The sequence below is a fragment of the Pogoniulus pusillus genome, chromosome 36, assembly GCF_015220805.1.
Source record: "Pogoniulus pusillus isolate bPogPus1 chromosome 36, bPogPus1.pri, whole genome shotgun sequence".
NCBI classification, from domain to species: domain Eukaryota; kingdom Metazoa; phylum Chordata; class Aves; order Piciformes; family Lybiidae; genus Pogoniulus; species Pogoniulus pusillus.
This window is the reverse complement of record NC_087299.1, coordinates 3,754,550-3,768,525: the sequence shown is the minus strand read 5'-3', so window position 1 is coordinate 3,768,525 and position 13,976 is coordinate 3,754,550. Positions and strand designations below refer to the sequence as shown.

Genomic DNA, 13,976 nt, shown 5'->3' with positions numbered 1-13,976 from the left:
CCCCAACACTTCAGACAGTTATAAACAGCCTGACCTCTCCTTCTTGCCCCCTACCCTTTAGGCAGTTATAAAGAGCCTGACCTCTCCTTCTTGCTCCCAACCCTTCAGACAGTTATAAACATTCCTAAAATCTCCTCCCAGATAAGCTCTCCCTGGGATTCTCACTGAGAAAACATTTGTATTGCACCCCTCACAGAAAGACAGAGAGAGGAGAGAGGGGGATTTTCTTCAGGCATTTATGCTCCAGCCAATATGTCTAATCACAAAACCACCTAACAGGAAGGCGTTCCTGATGGCAGGAGGTCCTCCTGTGAACACCACAGCATGCTGAAGATGGTCCCCCCACAACACTAACCTTGCTGTTCCTCACTCTCACGGATTCTCTGGGACCTGCTGTGACCCTAAGTTGGGGTTGCTTCTCACCCTCTGATGGCTGGAACCAGGAGGGATGCTCCTAGGATAAAAGAGTTGATAATAATTGGCCATTCAACACTCAATAACCACAGAACAGTTTGGGTTGGAAGGGAAATCAGTGATCATCTACTTCCAACCCCCTGCCATGTACAGGGGACACCTTCCACTAGCCCAGGGTGCTCAAGGCCTCACCTAACCTGGCCTTGAACAACTCCAGTGTAGCCTCCACGACCATCCACAACCTCCCTGGGTAACTTGTTCCAGTGTCTCACCACCCTCCCTGCAAAGAATTTCCTCCTAACCATCTCATCCTTTGTGCTGCAGGGTATCCAGCACACCAGTACTCCAGGGATTCCTCCTCAACTCTCACTATCCATCAGAGCAGCATTTGGAGACCAATTACATTGCTCTTGATGATTAAAGCACTAATTTAGTAACCCTGGTAGTGTCTGGCTCTGGGTCTACTCTGCCACAGGGTCTGTTTCCGGGCAGGAATTGCTCAGTGATGTTATCAGCCGTTGTAAAATGTCTTGGCCACAAAGTTAATCATTAATTCAGGTCCCCATGTCATAAAAACATTGTATTGTCAGAGCACAACACACTTAAAGCTGTCACTAATCAATCACTCATGCAACAGGAACAGAGCAGCAGTGCATAAAAGGAGCCAGAAGCTCAGCAAACGCTCAGATGCAGGCAGACAAACTGCTCTCAGGTTTCTCTCCATGGAGAAATCCACTGAGAAGCCAAACAGTGCTGCTGGGGTACCAGAGGCTGGGAAGGACAGTCCTGCACCCACCGAGGTGAGCAGGGTGGGAGCCCTCGGAGAAGGTGCTGCAGGTGTGAGCAGAGTGGGAGCCCTCGGAGAAAGTGCTGCAGGTGTGAGCAGAGTGGGAGCCCTCGGAGAAAGTGCTGCAGGTGTGAGCAGAGTGGGAGCCCTCGGAGAAAGTGCTGCAGGTGTGAGCAGAGTGGGAGCCCTCGGAGAAGGTGCTGCAGGTGTGAGCAGAGTGGGAGCCCTCGGAGAAAGTGCTGCAGGTGTGAGCAGGGTGGAACTCACTGAAGAAAGCACTGAAGAAATGGAGAGTCCTTCAAGTACAGAGCAAGATGGTCCTGAGACCCTGGCACCAGGAGGCTGTCCCAACTCAAAGCCTCTCGTTCCCCTAACGAGCTCCAACCCTCCTGAAGTGTGCAGCCTCGACCTGAACCCCTCGTGCTCAAGCCCAGCACCCGTGGACATGGACTGCTTGGTCTGCTTCAACAAGTACAACATCTACCGGGTGCCCAAGCTCCTGGAGTGCCAGCACAGCTTCTGTGCTGTCTGCCTCAAGCTGATCCTGCGCCGGGAGCAGAGCACCTGGCTCATCACCTGCCCCCTCTGCAGGAAGGCCACCATGGTGTCTGGAGGCCTCATCCGAACGCTGCAGAACAAAGAAGACATCATGGAGCACTTGGAAAGCCCCGAGTCCAACCTGGAGGTGCACATCTCTGCCCTAGGGCTGGACAGCAACAGCTGGACTCTGAGCAGCCAGGATGCTCTGCACAGGGAGGAAGCTGCCCCAGCAGACAACAGAGTGGCTGTGCGCAGGCTGGTGCTGCTCCTGCTGCTGCTGGTGATCCTCACCATCCTCATCCTCCCGTTTGTGTACTCTGGGCTGATCAAATGGGTGATCTGCCTCATGCTTACTCTGGGGGTGGTCATGTCAATGGTGCTTTGCTGCACTCCTAAACTCTACTGGAGGTGTAACAGGGACTCGCTCTCCTCTTGCCACAAGGAGACTCACATCGCTGCTATTGCCTGAGGCCACCCACCAGTGCTGCCAGAGACTGTGGGCTGGTTCTGCTGGAAAAGCTGAGCCTCAGGTGCCAGGCAGTGCCAGGACTTTGAAAGCAATAATTCATGTCATGAATTCAAGAGGTATCTCAACAGCAGTGCACTGAGTGGTTCAGTTTTATTACCGGCAACACTGTCAACTATTTATATTTATGAGATAAAAGGTGTAGGCTTTCCACACAAGAGTCAGCCCAGACTGAGCCTGTTGTTGGTTTGCCTTTGTCATTTTGGTCTTGTCCTTGCCACCTCCTGGTTAGTGCTGGTGAGGTCATGCCTTGAGTACTGGCATCAGTTTTGAGCCTCTCTCTCTCCGAGAAGGACATTGAGGGGCTGGAGAAGGTCCAGAGAAGAGTGAAGAAGTCTTGCTGAGTTCCAACATTGAGTAACTTAATAGGAGAGAAGGCAAGAGTTAAGTAGAAGCAAGTGTTAGGCTGGAACTCAGAGGTGAGCAGCAGCCTGTGCTGGGCACTGGTGAGGACACACCTCGAGCTCTGGGTTCAGTTTTGGGCTCCTCGCTTCAAGAAGGATGTGGAGGGATTGGAGCAGGTCCAGAGGAGGGCAGCAAAGGTGGTGAAGGGTCTGGAGAACAGGGTTGGGGAGGAGCAGCTGAAGGAGCTGGAGCTCTGTGGTAAAGGGTTGGACTTGATCTGTGATACTGTGATACTGTGATGTGATACTGTGTGCAGCCTGGAGAAAAGGAGGCTGAGGGGAGGCTTCATTGCTCTCTACAACTCCCTGAAAGGAGACTGAAGCCAGGTTGGGGCTGATCTCTTTTCCCTAGTTACAAGTGATAGGACAAAAGGATGTGGCCTGAAGCTGCACCAGGGGAGGTTTAGGTTGGACCTGAGAAAAAACTTCTTTCCTGAAAGGGTTCTCAAACACTGGAGCAGGCTGCCCAAGGAGGTGCTTGAATCCCTATCCCTGGAAGTGTTTCAGTGGCAGAGCTGTAGTGTCTTCAAGAAAAGACTCGATGAGGCACTTGGTGCCATGGTCTAGTTGACTGGATAGGGCTGGGGGATAGGTTGGACTGGATGAGCTTGGAGGTCTCTTCCAACCTGGTTGATTCTATGAGTCTATGGTGCTGAGAAGCATGATTTAGCCCCAGCCTTGGCAGAGTCAGAAAATGCTTGGACAGGATGCTCTTAAATGCCTTTTCCAATCAAAGCTTCAGGTGCTGCCATTGGAATTTACATGTGAAATGGGAGAGGAAGAGGTAAAATGAACACTGAACGCTCCTCACCTTGAGTTTATGGCTTGCCAACTCTCAAAAGCTCCTGAAAGTCCAATTCCTGATGGAATTCAAGACAGAAATAATTCCTCACACCTAAACTCTTACATCTTGCTACCTGCACCACCTCCCCTCTCACCCTCTTCACAGGGCATTGCCCAGAATGCTCCTCCTGAGCAGCAATCCACCAACTGCTACACCTCCCAGGTGACCTTTTCATATGGAACGAGGCCATTAAAGTTCGATACTGCTAATTGCTCGCTGACTTCTGTGTTTCAATTCCTCCCCTGACAATGAATGCCAAAACATTTCAGTTTCCTCACTGACAGAAACTGAGGAAGCAGATTCAGGAGTCTGCAAAACCAAAGTGGTGGAGCAAAGCAAAGCAAAGCAAACTGTTAGGGTCCCCCCCACTCTCTTTGATTTAAAACCTACTAAGTTGCTAAGAAAATATCCAATAAGCCAACTAAAATTGAAGTGAGAGGAGGGAAAAAAAGAAGCTTGCTCTAGTTAAGTTAAAGTTTCAAGGATCTGGATCTCAGCAGACCTTGAATCAGCTCTGTGGTAAATATTTGAGCTCGATAAGGATGGAAACTAAAGTGCTCCACTTGCTCAGTGTATAAATATACATAGTGTCTCCCCAGCAGATAGAACAGATTACACTGAGAGGCTGAAGAGCTGTCCTCTGCCCAGAGTGTGGCAAAAACAGGTCTGCTTCTGCCTAAGAACAAGAACCTCCAAGGGAAATAAAATGCAGAGCACACAGGGAGTAACATTTGCTAATAACCAGCCAGGAAAAGAAAGCTTTGCAGGTACTTTAAAACCCAAATATTTATTGAACTGTATTATCACAAATGCAAAGACCTGACTTGAAAATCACTTCGGGAACTCTTGGCAAGTTTTTCACTCTGAGAATTCTAGAATCACAGAGCACAGCCCTGTGGGGAGAGGCTGAGGGAGCTGGGGGGGTGCAGCCTGCAGCAGAGGAGGCTCAGGGCAGAGCTCATTGCTGTCTGCAGCTCCCTGAAGGGAGGCTGTAGCCAGGTGGGGTTGGGCTCTGCTGCCAGGCACCCAGCAACAGAACAAGGGGACCCAGGCTGAAGCTGTGGCAGGGCAGGTTGAGGATGGATGTTGTTAGGAAGTTGTTCCCAGAGAGAGTGATTGGCATTGGAATGGGCTGCCCAGGGAGGTGGTGGAGTCTGTGTGCCTGGAGGTGTTGCAGCCAAGGCTGGCTGGGGCACTTAGTGCCATGGTCTGGTTGGTTGGGCAGGGCTGGGTGCTAGGTTGGGCTGGCTGAGCTTGGAGCTCTCTGCCAACCTGCTTGATTCTATGTTTCTATAATTTAGGTTGGCAAAGACCTTTAAGCTTGTCTGGCCCAACCATTCTCTAACTCTACCAGGGCTGAGGCTAACCCATGTCTCTCAGCTCCACACCTCTGCAGCTTTTAAACACTTCCAGGGATGGAGATTCAACCACAGAATCACAGAATGCTATGGGCTGGAGGGACCTCTGGGGCTGCTCTTCTGCAGGCTCAACAGCCCCAAGGCTCTCAGCCCTTCCATTTAGATTTAATGGTGATAGTGCCAGAAAATAAAGTCAGCAGAAGGCTTCCCTGGTATGCACCAGTGGGAAGGACACAGTGGAAGACTGAAATAGCCACCACCACCAGATTCCAAGTTAAAGGCTGCTGGTGGAGTCTTCAGGCCCCACACTTGACAAGCTGAACCTTGATGACAACACAAACCTCTGAAGCAGCCACAAAGGGCCATCAGAGCTGTATTCCAATTCCAGACCATAATAGCTATGCTCATGCTCAGTTTTAAGTCACACCAGTCTTTCTGGCCAAGCTCTCAATCCCCCATCAAAGATCACACTGGGTGATTCTGTGCTCCACAACCTCCCTGGGCAACCTGTGCCAGTGTCTCACCACCCTCACTGCAAACAACTTCTTCCTCACATCCACTTTCAATATCTCCTCTGCCACTTCAAACCCATTCCTCCTCCTGCTATTCCCAGACCTTGTCAATAGTCCCTCCCCAGCCCCCTGCAGATCCTGCAAGGCCACTCCAAGGTCTCCTCCAAGCCTTCTCTTCTCCAGCCTGCACAGCCCCAACTCTCTCAGCCTGTGCTCACAGCAGAGCTGCTGCAGCCCTCTCAGCATCTTGGTGGCCTCCTCTGCACTGGCTCCAACACTTCCATGTCCTGCTTGTGCTGGGGGCTCCAGAACTGCCCCCCAGGACTGCAGGTGGGGTGTGAGGAGAGCAGAGCCAAGGGGCAGAATCCCCTCCCTTGCCCTGTGCCCGCACTGCTCTGGCTGCAGCCCAGCACAGGGTTGCTCTCTGGGCTGCACCCACACTGCAGGCTCCTGTTGAGCTTTGCATCAGCCCAGACCCCCAGGGCCTGTTCCTCAGGGCTGCTCTCAGCCATTCCCCACCCGGCCTGGAGCTGTGCTTGGGACTGTACCCACCCAGGTGCAGGACCTTACACTTGGCCTTGTTGAATGCCATGAGGTTGGCCTGGGCACAGCTCTGCAGCCTGTCCAGGTCCCTCTGGATGGATACCTGCCCTCTAGCAAGTCAACTGTTCCACACAGCTTGGTGCCATCTGCAGACCTGCTGAGGGTCCCTTCCAAGCCAAACCCATTTGTGATCTGTAGGCACACATAGACACATAATTCACCTTCCACTCCTCCAGCTTGGGGACCCTACCTGCTCAGACAGCACAAAGTGCCAGACACCACCAGAGCTCTAATTTTCCTTGGAGACACCAACCTGTCCTGCAGGAAGGTGGGAAAGAAGCCTTGGGGAGGCATCCTGACAGCAGCTTCACCAAACAGCCACCCCTCTGCCTGCAACCCTCCTTTGGGGCTGGAGGAGCTGTCCCAAGGAATAAAAGCTTTAAAGGGAGCACAAGGGCTGGGACCTACACAGGCCTTCATCCTGGGCAGGACACCAACGAGCTGGACAAGTATCAGAGGGACAAGGATCTGCTGGAGAGGGTCCAGCAGAGGACTGTGAGGATGCTGAGGGGTCTGGAGCACTGCCTGAGGAGGAGAGGCTGAGGGACCTGGGGCTGAGAGTCTGGAGAAGAGAAGACTGAGAGGGGATTGAATCAATGTCTATAAACATCTGAGGGCTGGGGGTCAGGAGGGGGGGACAGGCTCTGCTCACTGCTCCCTGGGATAGGACAAGCAGCAGTGGATGGAAGCTGCAGCACAGGAGGTTCCAGCTCAGCACAAGGGGGAACTTCTCTCCTGGAAGGGTCCCAGAGCCCTGGCACAGGCTGCCCAGAGAGGTTGTGGAGTCTCCTTCTCTGGAGCCTTTCCAGGCCTGTCTGGATGTGTTCCTGTGTGCCCTGAGCTGGATTGTGTGGTCCTGCTCTGGCAGTGGGGCTGGACTGGATGATCTCCTTGGGTCCCTTCCAACCCCTGGCATCCTGTGAGCCTGTGGCAAGTTCCAGAATGGCAGAGAGAGGTGAGCAGAGAGGAAAGGGCAGCTGTGACCATCTGGTGGTGGGGATGGTCCTGCCACCAGCCCTGTGGAGGGGCCAGGAATGGGAAGGTGATTGTCCCCTGGCCACACCTCGAGTGCTGTGCTCAGTTTTGGCCACCTCATTACAAGAGGGATGTGGAGGTGCTGGAGCCAGTGCAGAGGAGGGCAGGGAAGCTGGGGAAGGGCCTGGGCAATACATCTGATGAGGAGCAGCTGAAGGAGCTGGGGATGGGTAGTGTGAACCAGAGGAGGCTGAGGGCAGACCTCATTTCTGTCTACAGCTACAGTATCACAGTCTCACAGTATCATCAGGGTTGGAAGAGACCTCACAGACCATCAAGTCCAACCCTTTAGCACAGAGCTCAAGGCCAGACCATGGCACCAAGTGCCACATCCAGTCCTGCCTTGAACAGCTCCAGGGACGGCGACTCCACCACCTCCCCGGGCAGCCCATTCCAGTGTCCAATGACTCTCTCAGGGAAGAACTTTCTGCCTGACAGGAGGCTGTGGAGAGCTTGGTGCTGGTCTCGTTTCACGAGGAGTTAGTGCCAGAAGCGGAGGGAACGGCCTCAAGCCGTGGCCGGGCAGGGTTAGATGAGAGAGAAGGAAGAAGCCTTCCCAGCCAGAGCGCTCCGGCGTTGGAATGGGCTGCCCAAGGTTAAAAGCCACTCGGATGTGGTGCTTGGGGATACGGCTTAGGGTGCACCTTGTAAAGGAGGGTTCTGGGCAGGACTCAACAAAGCTGGTGAGGGGCCTGGAGCACAAATCCTATGAGGAGAGGCTGAGGGAGCTGGGGGTGTGCAGCCTGGAGAAGAGGAGGTTCAGGGGTGATCTTATTACTGTCTACAACTACCTGAAGGGAGGCTGTAGCCAGGTGGGGTTGGCCTCTTCTCCCAGGCAACCAGCAATAGAACAAGGGGACACAGTCTCAAGTTGTGCCAGGGTAGGTACAGGCTGGATGTTAGGAAGAAGTTCTTCACAGAGAGAGTGATTGGCATTGGAATGGGCTGCCCAGGGAGGTGGTGGAGGCACCGTCCCTGGGGGTCTTCAAGAAAAGCCTGGATGAGGCACTTAGTGCCATGGTCTGGTTGATTGGTTAGGGCTGGGTGCTAGGTTGGACTGGCTGAGCTTGGAGCTCTCTTCCAACCTGGTTGATTCTGTGATTCTATGATTCTATGACTCGCTGATCCTGAGGGGCTTTGCCAGCCTGGAGCGTCTGACTCCGAGCTCCCTCCGCCGCCAGCCGCCGCCAGCGCCTCAGCCCCGCACGGCTCCGCCACCTCCGCGCCGCCCTGCGCCAGTGGCGTAGGGGAGCCCAGGGCAGCCCAGCGCCAGCCGCCCGCCGTACGCAGACTGCGCAGCGCCGCGGGGCCGGGCAGGAAGGGGCGGTGGGAGGCGGCGGAAGGAAGCGCGGCGGCGGCGGCTCCGCTGTGCGGCCGGCCCGGCGGGAGGCGGTGGTCAGGCCGGGAGAGGTGGGGAGAGGGCTTGGGGCCGGTGGGGATGCAGCTGGGCGGGCCGAGGGGCCCGGGCGGGCTCCTCTTCTGAGCCAGAGGGAGGCTGGAGCGGCATCGCCCTGCTGCCGGGCGCCGCTTTGCTCCGCTCGGTGGCTGCCCGAAGCGCTGCTCGCTGTTTCCCCAGCGCCTGCATTCCGGCCGCAGCGATTTCCACCGCCACAAAAGCCGCCGTGGGCAGCTGTGGCGATGTTGTTCCCCGCAGCTCGGGTGGTTCGCTGCTGGTCGCTGGCTGCCGCACGGCTTTGCGGCTGCCAGCGCTGCCGCCGGGCTCGATGCTGCAGCCGCCGCAGCTCTTCCCTTTGCCGCGTCCCTGCGCCCTCGCTCCGCGCTCTCTGGACATCCAACACGCGTTTCTTTGGCACCTGGCTGCAGCCCGTTCCTGAGGTTTTATGGCGAGATAGGGTTTTTATCTGGGGCCGCGTTAATTGCTGGCTGTTGTTTGCGTTTGGTATCTGCAGGTGGAAAGCGAAGGTCGCGGCGCTGCTGCTGCTGCTGCCGTGTGAGCGTGGCTGTCCCCATGGCAGCTGCCCAAAGGTTTCCCATGCTTAATTAAGCACCGATCAGCTGTGCTGTACCTTGCCAAGGGACTCTTTAGCCAGCCCCATCTGAGTGGTTAGGTACAGCTAGAATCGTAGAATGGGCAGGGCTGGAAGGGACCTCAGGGTTCGTCCAGTTCCTACCCCCCTTGCACAGCTCACACTAGGTCAGGTTGCTCAGAGCCTCATCCAGCCTGGCCTTAAACACCTCCAGGGATGAGGCTTCCACCACCTCCCTGAGCAACCCATTCCAGGGGCTCGCCACCCTCATGCTGAAGAACTTCTTCTTAACGTCCAATCTGCATCTCCCCACTTCTAGTTTTGCTCCATTCCCCCCAGTCCTATCACTACCTGACACCCAAAAAAGTCTCCATCATTCCTGAAGGTCCCCTTCAGATACTGGAAGGCCACAAGATACTTCTGTGAAGTTCAAGAGGTGCCTTAGCAACTTTTGAGGGGCTCTGAGATGAAGGTATCAGTGGTTTGGTCAGCTCTGATGTGGTTTAGGACAGATGTGATGCCAGCTTTTCCAGCTGCAGGGAGCAGGTGTATTGGACAGCTGGAGATCATAGAATCAGTGCCTTAGCAACTTTTGAGGGGCTTGAGATGAAGGTATCGGTGGTTTGGTCAGCTCTGATGTGGTTTAGGACAGATGTGATGCCAGCTTTTCCAGCTGCAGGGAGCAGCTGTGTTGGACAGCTGGAGATCACAGAATCAGTGCCTTAGCAACTTTTGAGGGGCTCTGAGATGAAGGTATCAGTGGTTTGGTCACCTCTGATGTGGTTTAGGACAGATGTGATGCCAGCTGTTCCAGCTGCAGGGAGCAGGTGTGTCAGACAGCTGGAGATCATAGAATCAGTGCCTTAGCAACTTTTGAGGGGCTTGAGATGAAGGTATCAGTGGTTTGGTCAGCTCTGATGTGGTTTAGGACAGATGTGATGCCAGCTTTTCCAGCTGCAGGGAGCAGCTGTGTTGGACAGCTGGAGATCACAGAATCAGTGCCTTAGCAACTTTTGAGGGGCTCTGAGATGAAGGTATCAGTGGTGTTTGGTCACCTCTGATGTGGTTTAGGACAGATGTGATGCCAGCTGTTCCAGCTGCAGGGAGCAGGTGTGTCAGACAGCTGGAGATCATAGAATCAGTGCCTTAGCAACTTTTGAGGGGCTTGAGATGAAGGTATCAGTGGTTTGGTCAGCTCTGATGTGGTTTAGGACTGAAGTGATGCCAGCTTTTCCAGCTGCAGGGAGCAGGTGTGTTGGACAGCTGGAGATCACAGAATCACAAAGGTTGGAAATGATCTCTAAGATCACTGAGTCCAACCAGCAACCCAACACCACCATGGCCATTAAACCATGTCCCAAAGTGCCATAGCTCAGTTTTCTAACACATCCACCACCTCCCTTGGCAGCCTGTTCCAATGCCTGCCTGCTCTTTCAGGGAAAGAATTGTTCCTAACCTCCAGCCTAAGCTTCCCCTGGCACAATTTCAGGCCATTTCCTCTTGTCCTGTCATTAGTTACTTGGGACAAGAGGCCAATGTTGGCCTCACTCTAACCTTCTAGGCAGCTGTAGAGAGCAATAAGGTCTCCTCTCAGGCTCCTGTTCTTCAGGCTAAACAATCTCACCACTCTTGTACTGAAGCACTTCTTCCTGAGCTCCAGTCTAACTCTGCTCTCAGCTTCATCCCCCCTTGGCCTGTCTCTAGACACCCTGAGCACAACTCCCTCTGCAGCCTTCCTTTAGGATCCCTTCAGCTATTGGGAGGCAGCTCAAAGGTCCTCCTGGAATCTTCTCTTTACCAAGCTGAACACCTCCAGCTCCCTCACCCTATCCTCATCTATTTCTACCTCTCAAGTCCCTCAGATTTAGTGGCAAATCTTGGCCCAAGTTTTCTTCACTAAATCACATTGCTCTTTTTTGGTTTTGGTCTTGTGGGGTTGTTGTTTTCCTACTGTTTCCCATCTGAAAACCCAAAGCTCTCTTTTTTTGTCCTGGATATTTATGAAGATATCACTGCCTGTGTGTTGAGGGACACAGACTGAGTGCAGTGATCAGAGCACCTCCAGTGCAGAGTCATTCAGAAGCTTGCTCTGGGTGGTTTAGATGCTCAGCATTGTGAATTATTTACTGCATTACAGCACTAAAGTTCCATGCAAGAAAGCCTCTCTGGTGCCACTCCATAATTGGTCCCATTTTTTATCTTGCTGGGAAAACAAGGTTTACATGGTTGTGCTCTTGCAGAGTCCTTTTTAGCTGCTTCACTTTCCACATGAGGCTGTGTTAACAAATCAATGAATCTGTTGCAGCAGGGATTTGATTTTCAATGCTGATGACCCTAAGGAGCTGACAAAGCCCAGGTGAGGAGACCCTAAGAAGCTGACAAAGCCCAGGTGAGGAGACCCTAAGAAGCTGATAACTCCCAGGTGAGGAGACCTGGTGAGACCAGGGCCTCATCCCTGGAGGTGTTTAAGGTCAGGCTGGATGAGGCTGTAGGCAACCTGATCGAGTGTGAGGTGTCCCTGCCCATATCAGTGGGGGTTGGAACTGACTGATCCTTGTGGTCCCTTCCAACCCTCACAATTCTATGATTCTGTGTTTGGGGGGCGCTGAGCTCTCTCAGGGAAAGAGGAGAGAGATGCAGTGATTGTCATTCTCAAGTGAAGAATTTGCCTTGCATTTAGACATCAGCAGTTAAATAGTGCAAACCTTGAGAAGGCTGAATCATGTCTGAGCAGGAAGGCCGGATAGACACCTCTCCTGCAAAGCAGACACCTCTCCTGCATAGCAGGCACCTCTCCTGCAAAGCAGACACCTCTCCTGCAAAGCAGACACCTCTCCTGCATAGCAGACACCTCTCCTGCAAAGCAGACACCTCTCCTGCAAAGCAGGCACCTCTCCTGCAAAGCAGACACCTCTCCTGCAAAGCAGACACCTCTCCTGCATAGCAGGCACCTCTCCTGCAAAGCAGACACCTCTCCTGCAAAGCAGACACCTCTCCTGCAAAGCAGACACCTCTCCTGCATAGCAGACACCTCTCCTGCATAGCAGACACCTCTCCTGCAAAGCAGACACCTCTCCTGCAAAGCAGACACCTCTCCTGCATAGCAGACACCTCTCCTGCATAGCAGACACCTCTCCTGCAAAGCAGACACCTCTCCTGCAAAGCAGACACCTCTCCTGCATAGCAGACACCTCTCCTGCATAGCAGGCACCTCTCCTCCAAAGCAGACACCTCTCCTGCAAGACCATGACAGATGGCAGGCAGGGAACAAAACCTCTTCAAAAAGAGCCACTCCTGTGTTCACAGATTCACAAAATGGGTTGGGCTGGAAGGCATCTCAAAGATCATCCAGTTACAGCCCACCTGCCATGGACAACCCTTCAGGTAGTTGTAGGCTGTAGCCAGGTGGGGTTGGGCTCTGCTGCCAGGCAGCCAGGGACAGAAGAAGGGGACAGAGTCTCAAGCTGTGGCAGGGCAGGTTCAGGCTGGATGTTGTTAGGAAGTTGTTGTCAGAGAGAGTGATTGGCACTGGAATGGGCTGCCCAGGGAGGTGGTGGAGTCTGTGTGGCTGGAGGTGTTGCAGCCAAGGCTGGCTGGGGCACTGAGTGCCATGGTGTGGTTGGTTGGGCAGGGCTGGGTGCTAGGTTGTGCTGGCTGAGCTTGGAGCTCTCTTCCAACCTGCTTGATTCTATGATTCTATGACAGGGACACCTCCCACTGCACCAGGCTGCTCAAGGCTTTGTCCAACCTGGCCTTGAACACCTCCAGGGAGGGGGCAGCCACAACCTCCCTGGGCAACCTGTGCCAGTGTCTCCCCACTCTCACTCTAAATGGAGATCCTGCAAGGCCACTCCAAGCTCTCCTCCAAGCCTTCTCTCTCCAGGCTGCACAGCCCCAACTCTCTCAGCCTGTGCTCAGAGCAGAGCTGCTGCAGCCCTCTCAGCATCTTGGTGGCCTCCTCTGGACTGGCTCCAACACTTCCATATCCTGCTTGTGCTGGGGTCTCCAGAACTGCCCCCAGGACTGCAGGTGGGGTCTGAGAGAGCAGAGCCAAGGGGCAGAATCCTCTCCAGTCTCAGTCTCCCCTCTTCCAGCTCAAAGCCATTGCCTCTCATCCTGTTGCTACAAACCCATGTCAAAAGTCCCCCCTCAGCTCTCCTGTAACCTCCTTCCAATACTGGAAGGCTGCTCTACGGTCTCCTTAGAGCCTCCTTTTCTCCAGGCTGCACATCCCCAACCCTTGCAGCTTGTCCCAGCAGGGGACAAGGTCACATAGGTGTGACAAAAAGCAAAGGCTCTTTTGTCTCCTTTCTTCCTGCTTTCCAGCTGCTTGCGGTTGGGTTTTTTCCACTTCAGGTTTTTTTTTCCCCCCTTCTTTCAACTTGCAGGTAAAGATGGCAGCAGAAGAGAAAGAGGAAGGTTGGAAAGAGCACGGTGGGGCTGCAGTGGCTGGTGAGGAGGCAGCAGGTGAGCTGCTGGGCCAGCAGCTGGGCGAGCCGGCGAAGTTTGCTTACGCGGCGCTGTGTGGCATGTCCCTGGCATGGCTCTTCCCTGAAGAAGAGCAAAGGTACTGCATGGGGTGAGCAAAGGAGGAGGCTTTTGGGGAGCAGCTGGCGTGGAAATGGGGTCAGAGTCAGTGTGAGGCTTGGGGAGATGATAGGATCCTAGAACGGTTTGGGTTGGGCTGCCCAGGGAGGTGGTTGAGTCACCCACCCTGGGTGTGTGTAAGGAGGGTTGGGATGTGGTGCTTAGGGATATGGTTTAAGGTGGATCTTAGGTTGGTGATCCTGAGAGGCTTTGCCAACCTGTATGCTTCTGTGATTCTGTGAGCTGGAAGGGACCTTAAAGACTGTCCAGTCCAACCCTCTGCTATGGGCAGGGACACCTCTCACTAGCCCATGTTGCTGCCTTCAGCCAACCTGGCCTTGAACAGCTCTAGGAAGGAGGCATCCTCAAGCTCTCTGG

General features: G+C 54.0%; 2 protein-coding genes across 2 annotated transcripts in view; both read left to right on the top strand.

Moving 5' to 3' along the window:
• Positions 1 to 1,415: 1,415 nt before the first annotated feature.
• RNF186 (ring finger protein 186) lies at positions 1,416 to 2,394 on the top strand. The gene has a single exon (XM_064172067.1). The coding sequence runs from the start codon at positions 1,488 to 1,490 to the stop codon at positions 2,208 to 2,210; it is 723 nt and encodes a 240-aa protein (XP_064028137.1). The 5' UTR covers positions 1,416 to 1,487; the 3' UTR covers positions 2,211 to 2,394.
• A 5,960-nt stretch (positions 2,395 to 8,354) lies between these two features.
• The window catches only part of TMCO4 (transmembrane and coiled-coil domains 4), a 47,811-nt gene continuing 42,189 nt past the window's right edge, over positions 8,355 to 13,976 (top strand). Inside the window, exons 1-2 of the mRNA XM_064172357.1 lie at positions 8,355 to 8,433; positions 13,400 to 13,578. Coding sequence (XP_064028427.1) covers positions 13,406 to 13,578 — 173 coding nt within the window. The 5' untranslated portion in view covers positions 8,355 to 8,433; positions 13,400 to 13,405. The remainder of the gene's footprint in view (positions 8,434 to 13,399; positions 13,579 to 13,976) is intronic.

Bases quoted from the DNA above. Each gene is read 5' to 3' on its own strand.
- RNF186 (XM_064172067.1), top strand. From the start codon at position 1,488: ATGGAGAGTCCTTCAAGTACAGAGCAAGATGGTCCTGAGACCCTGGCA.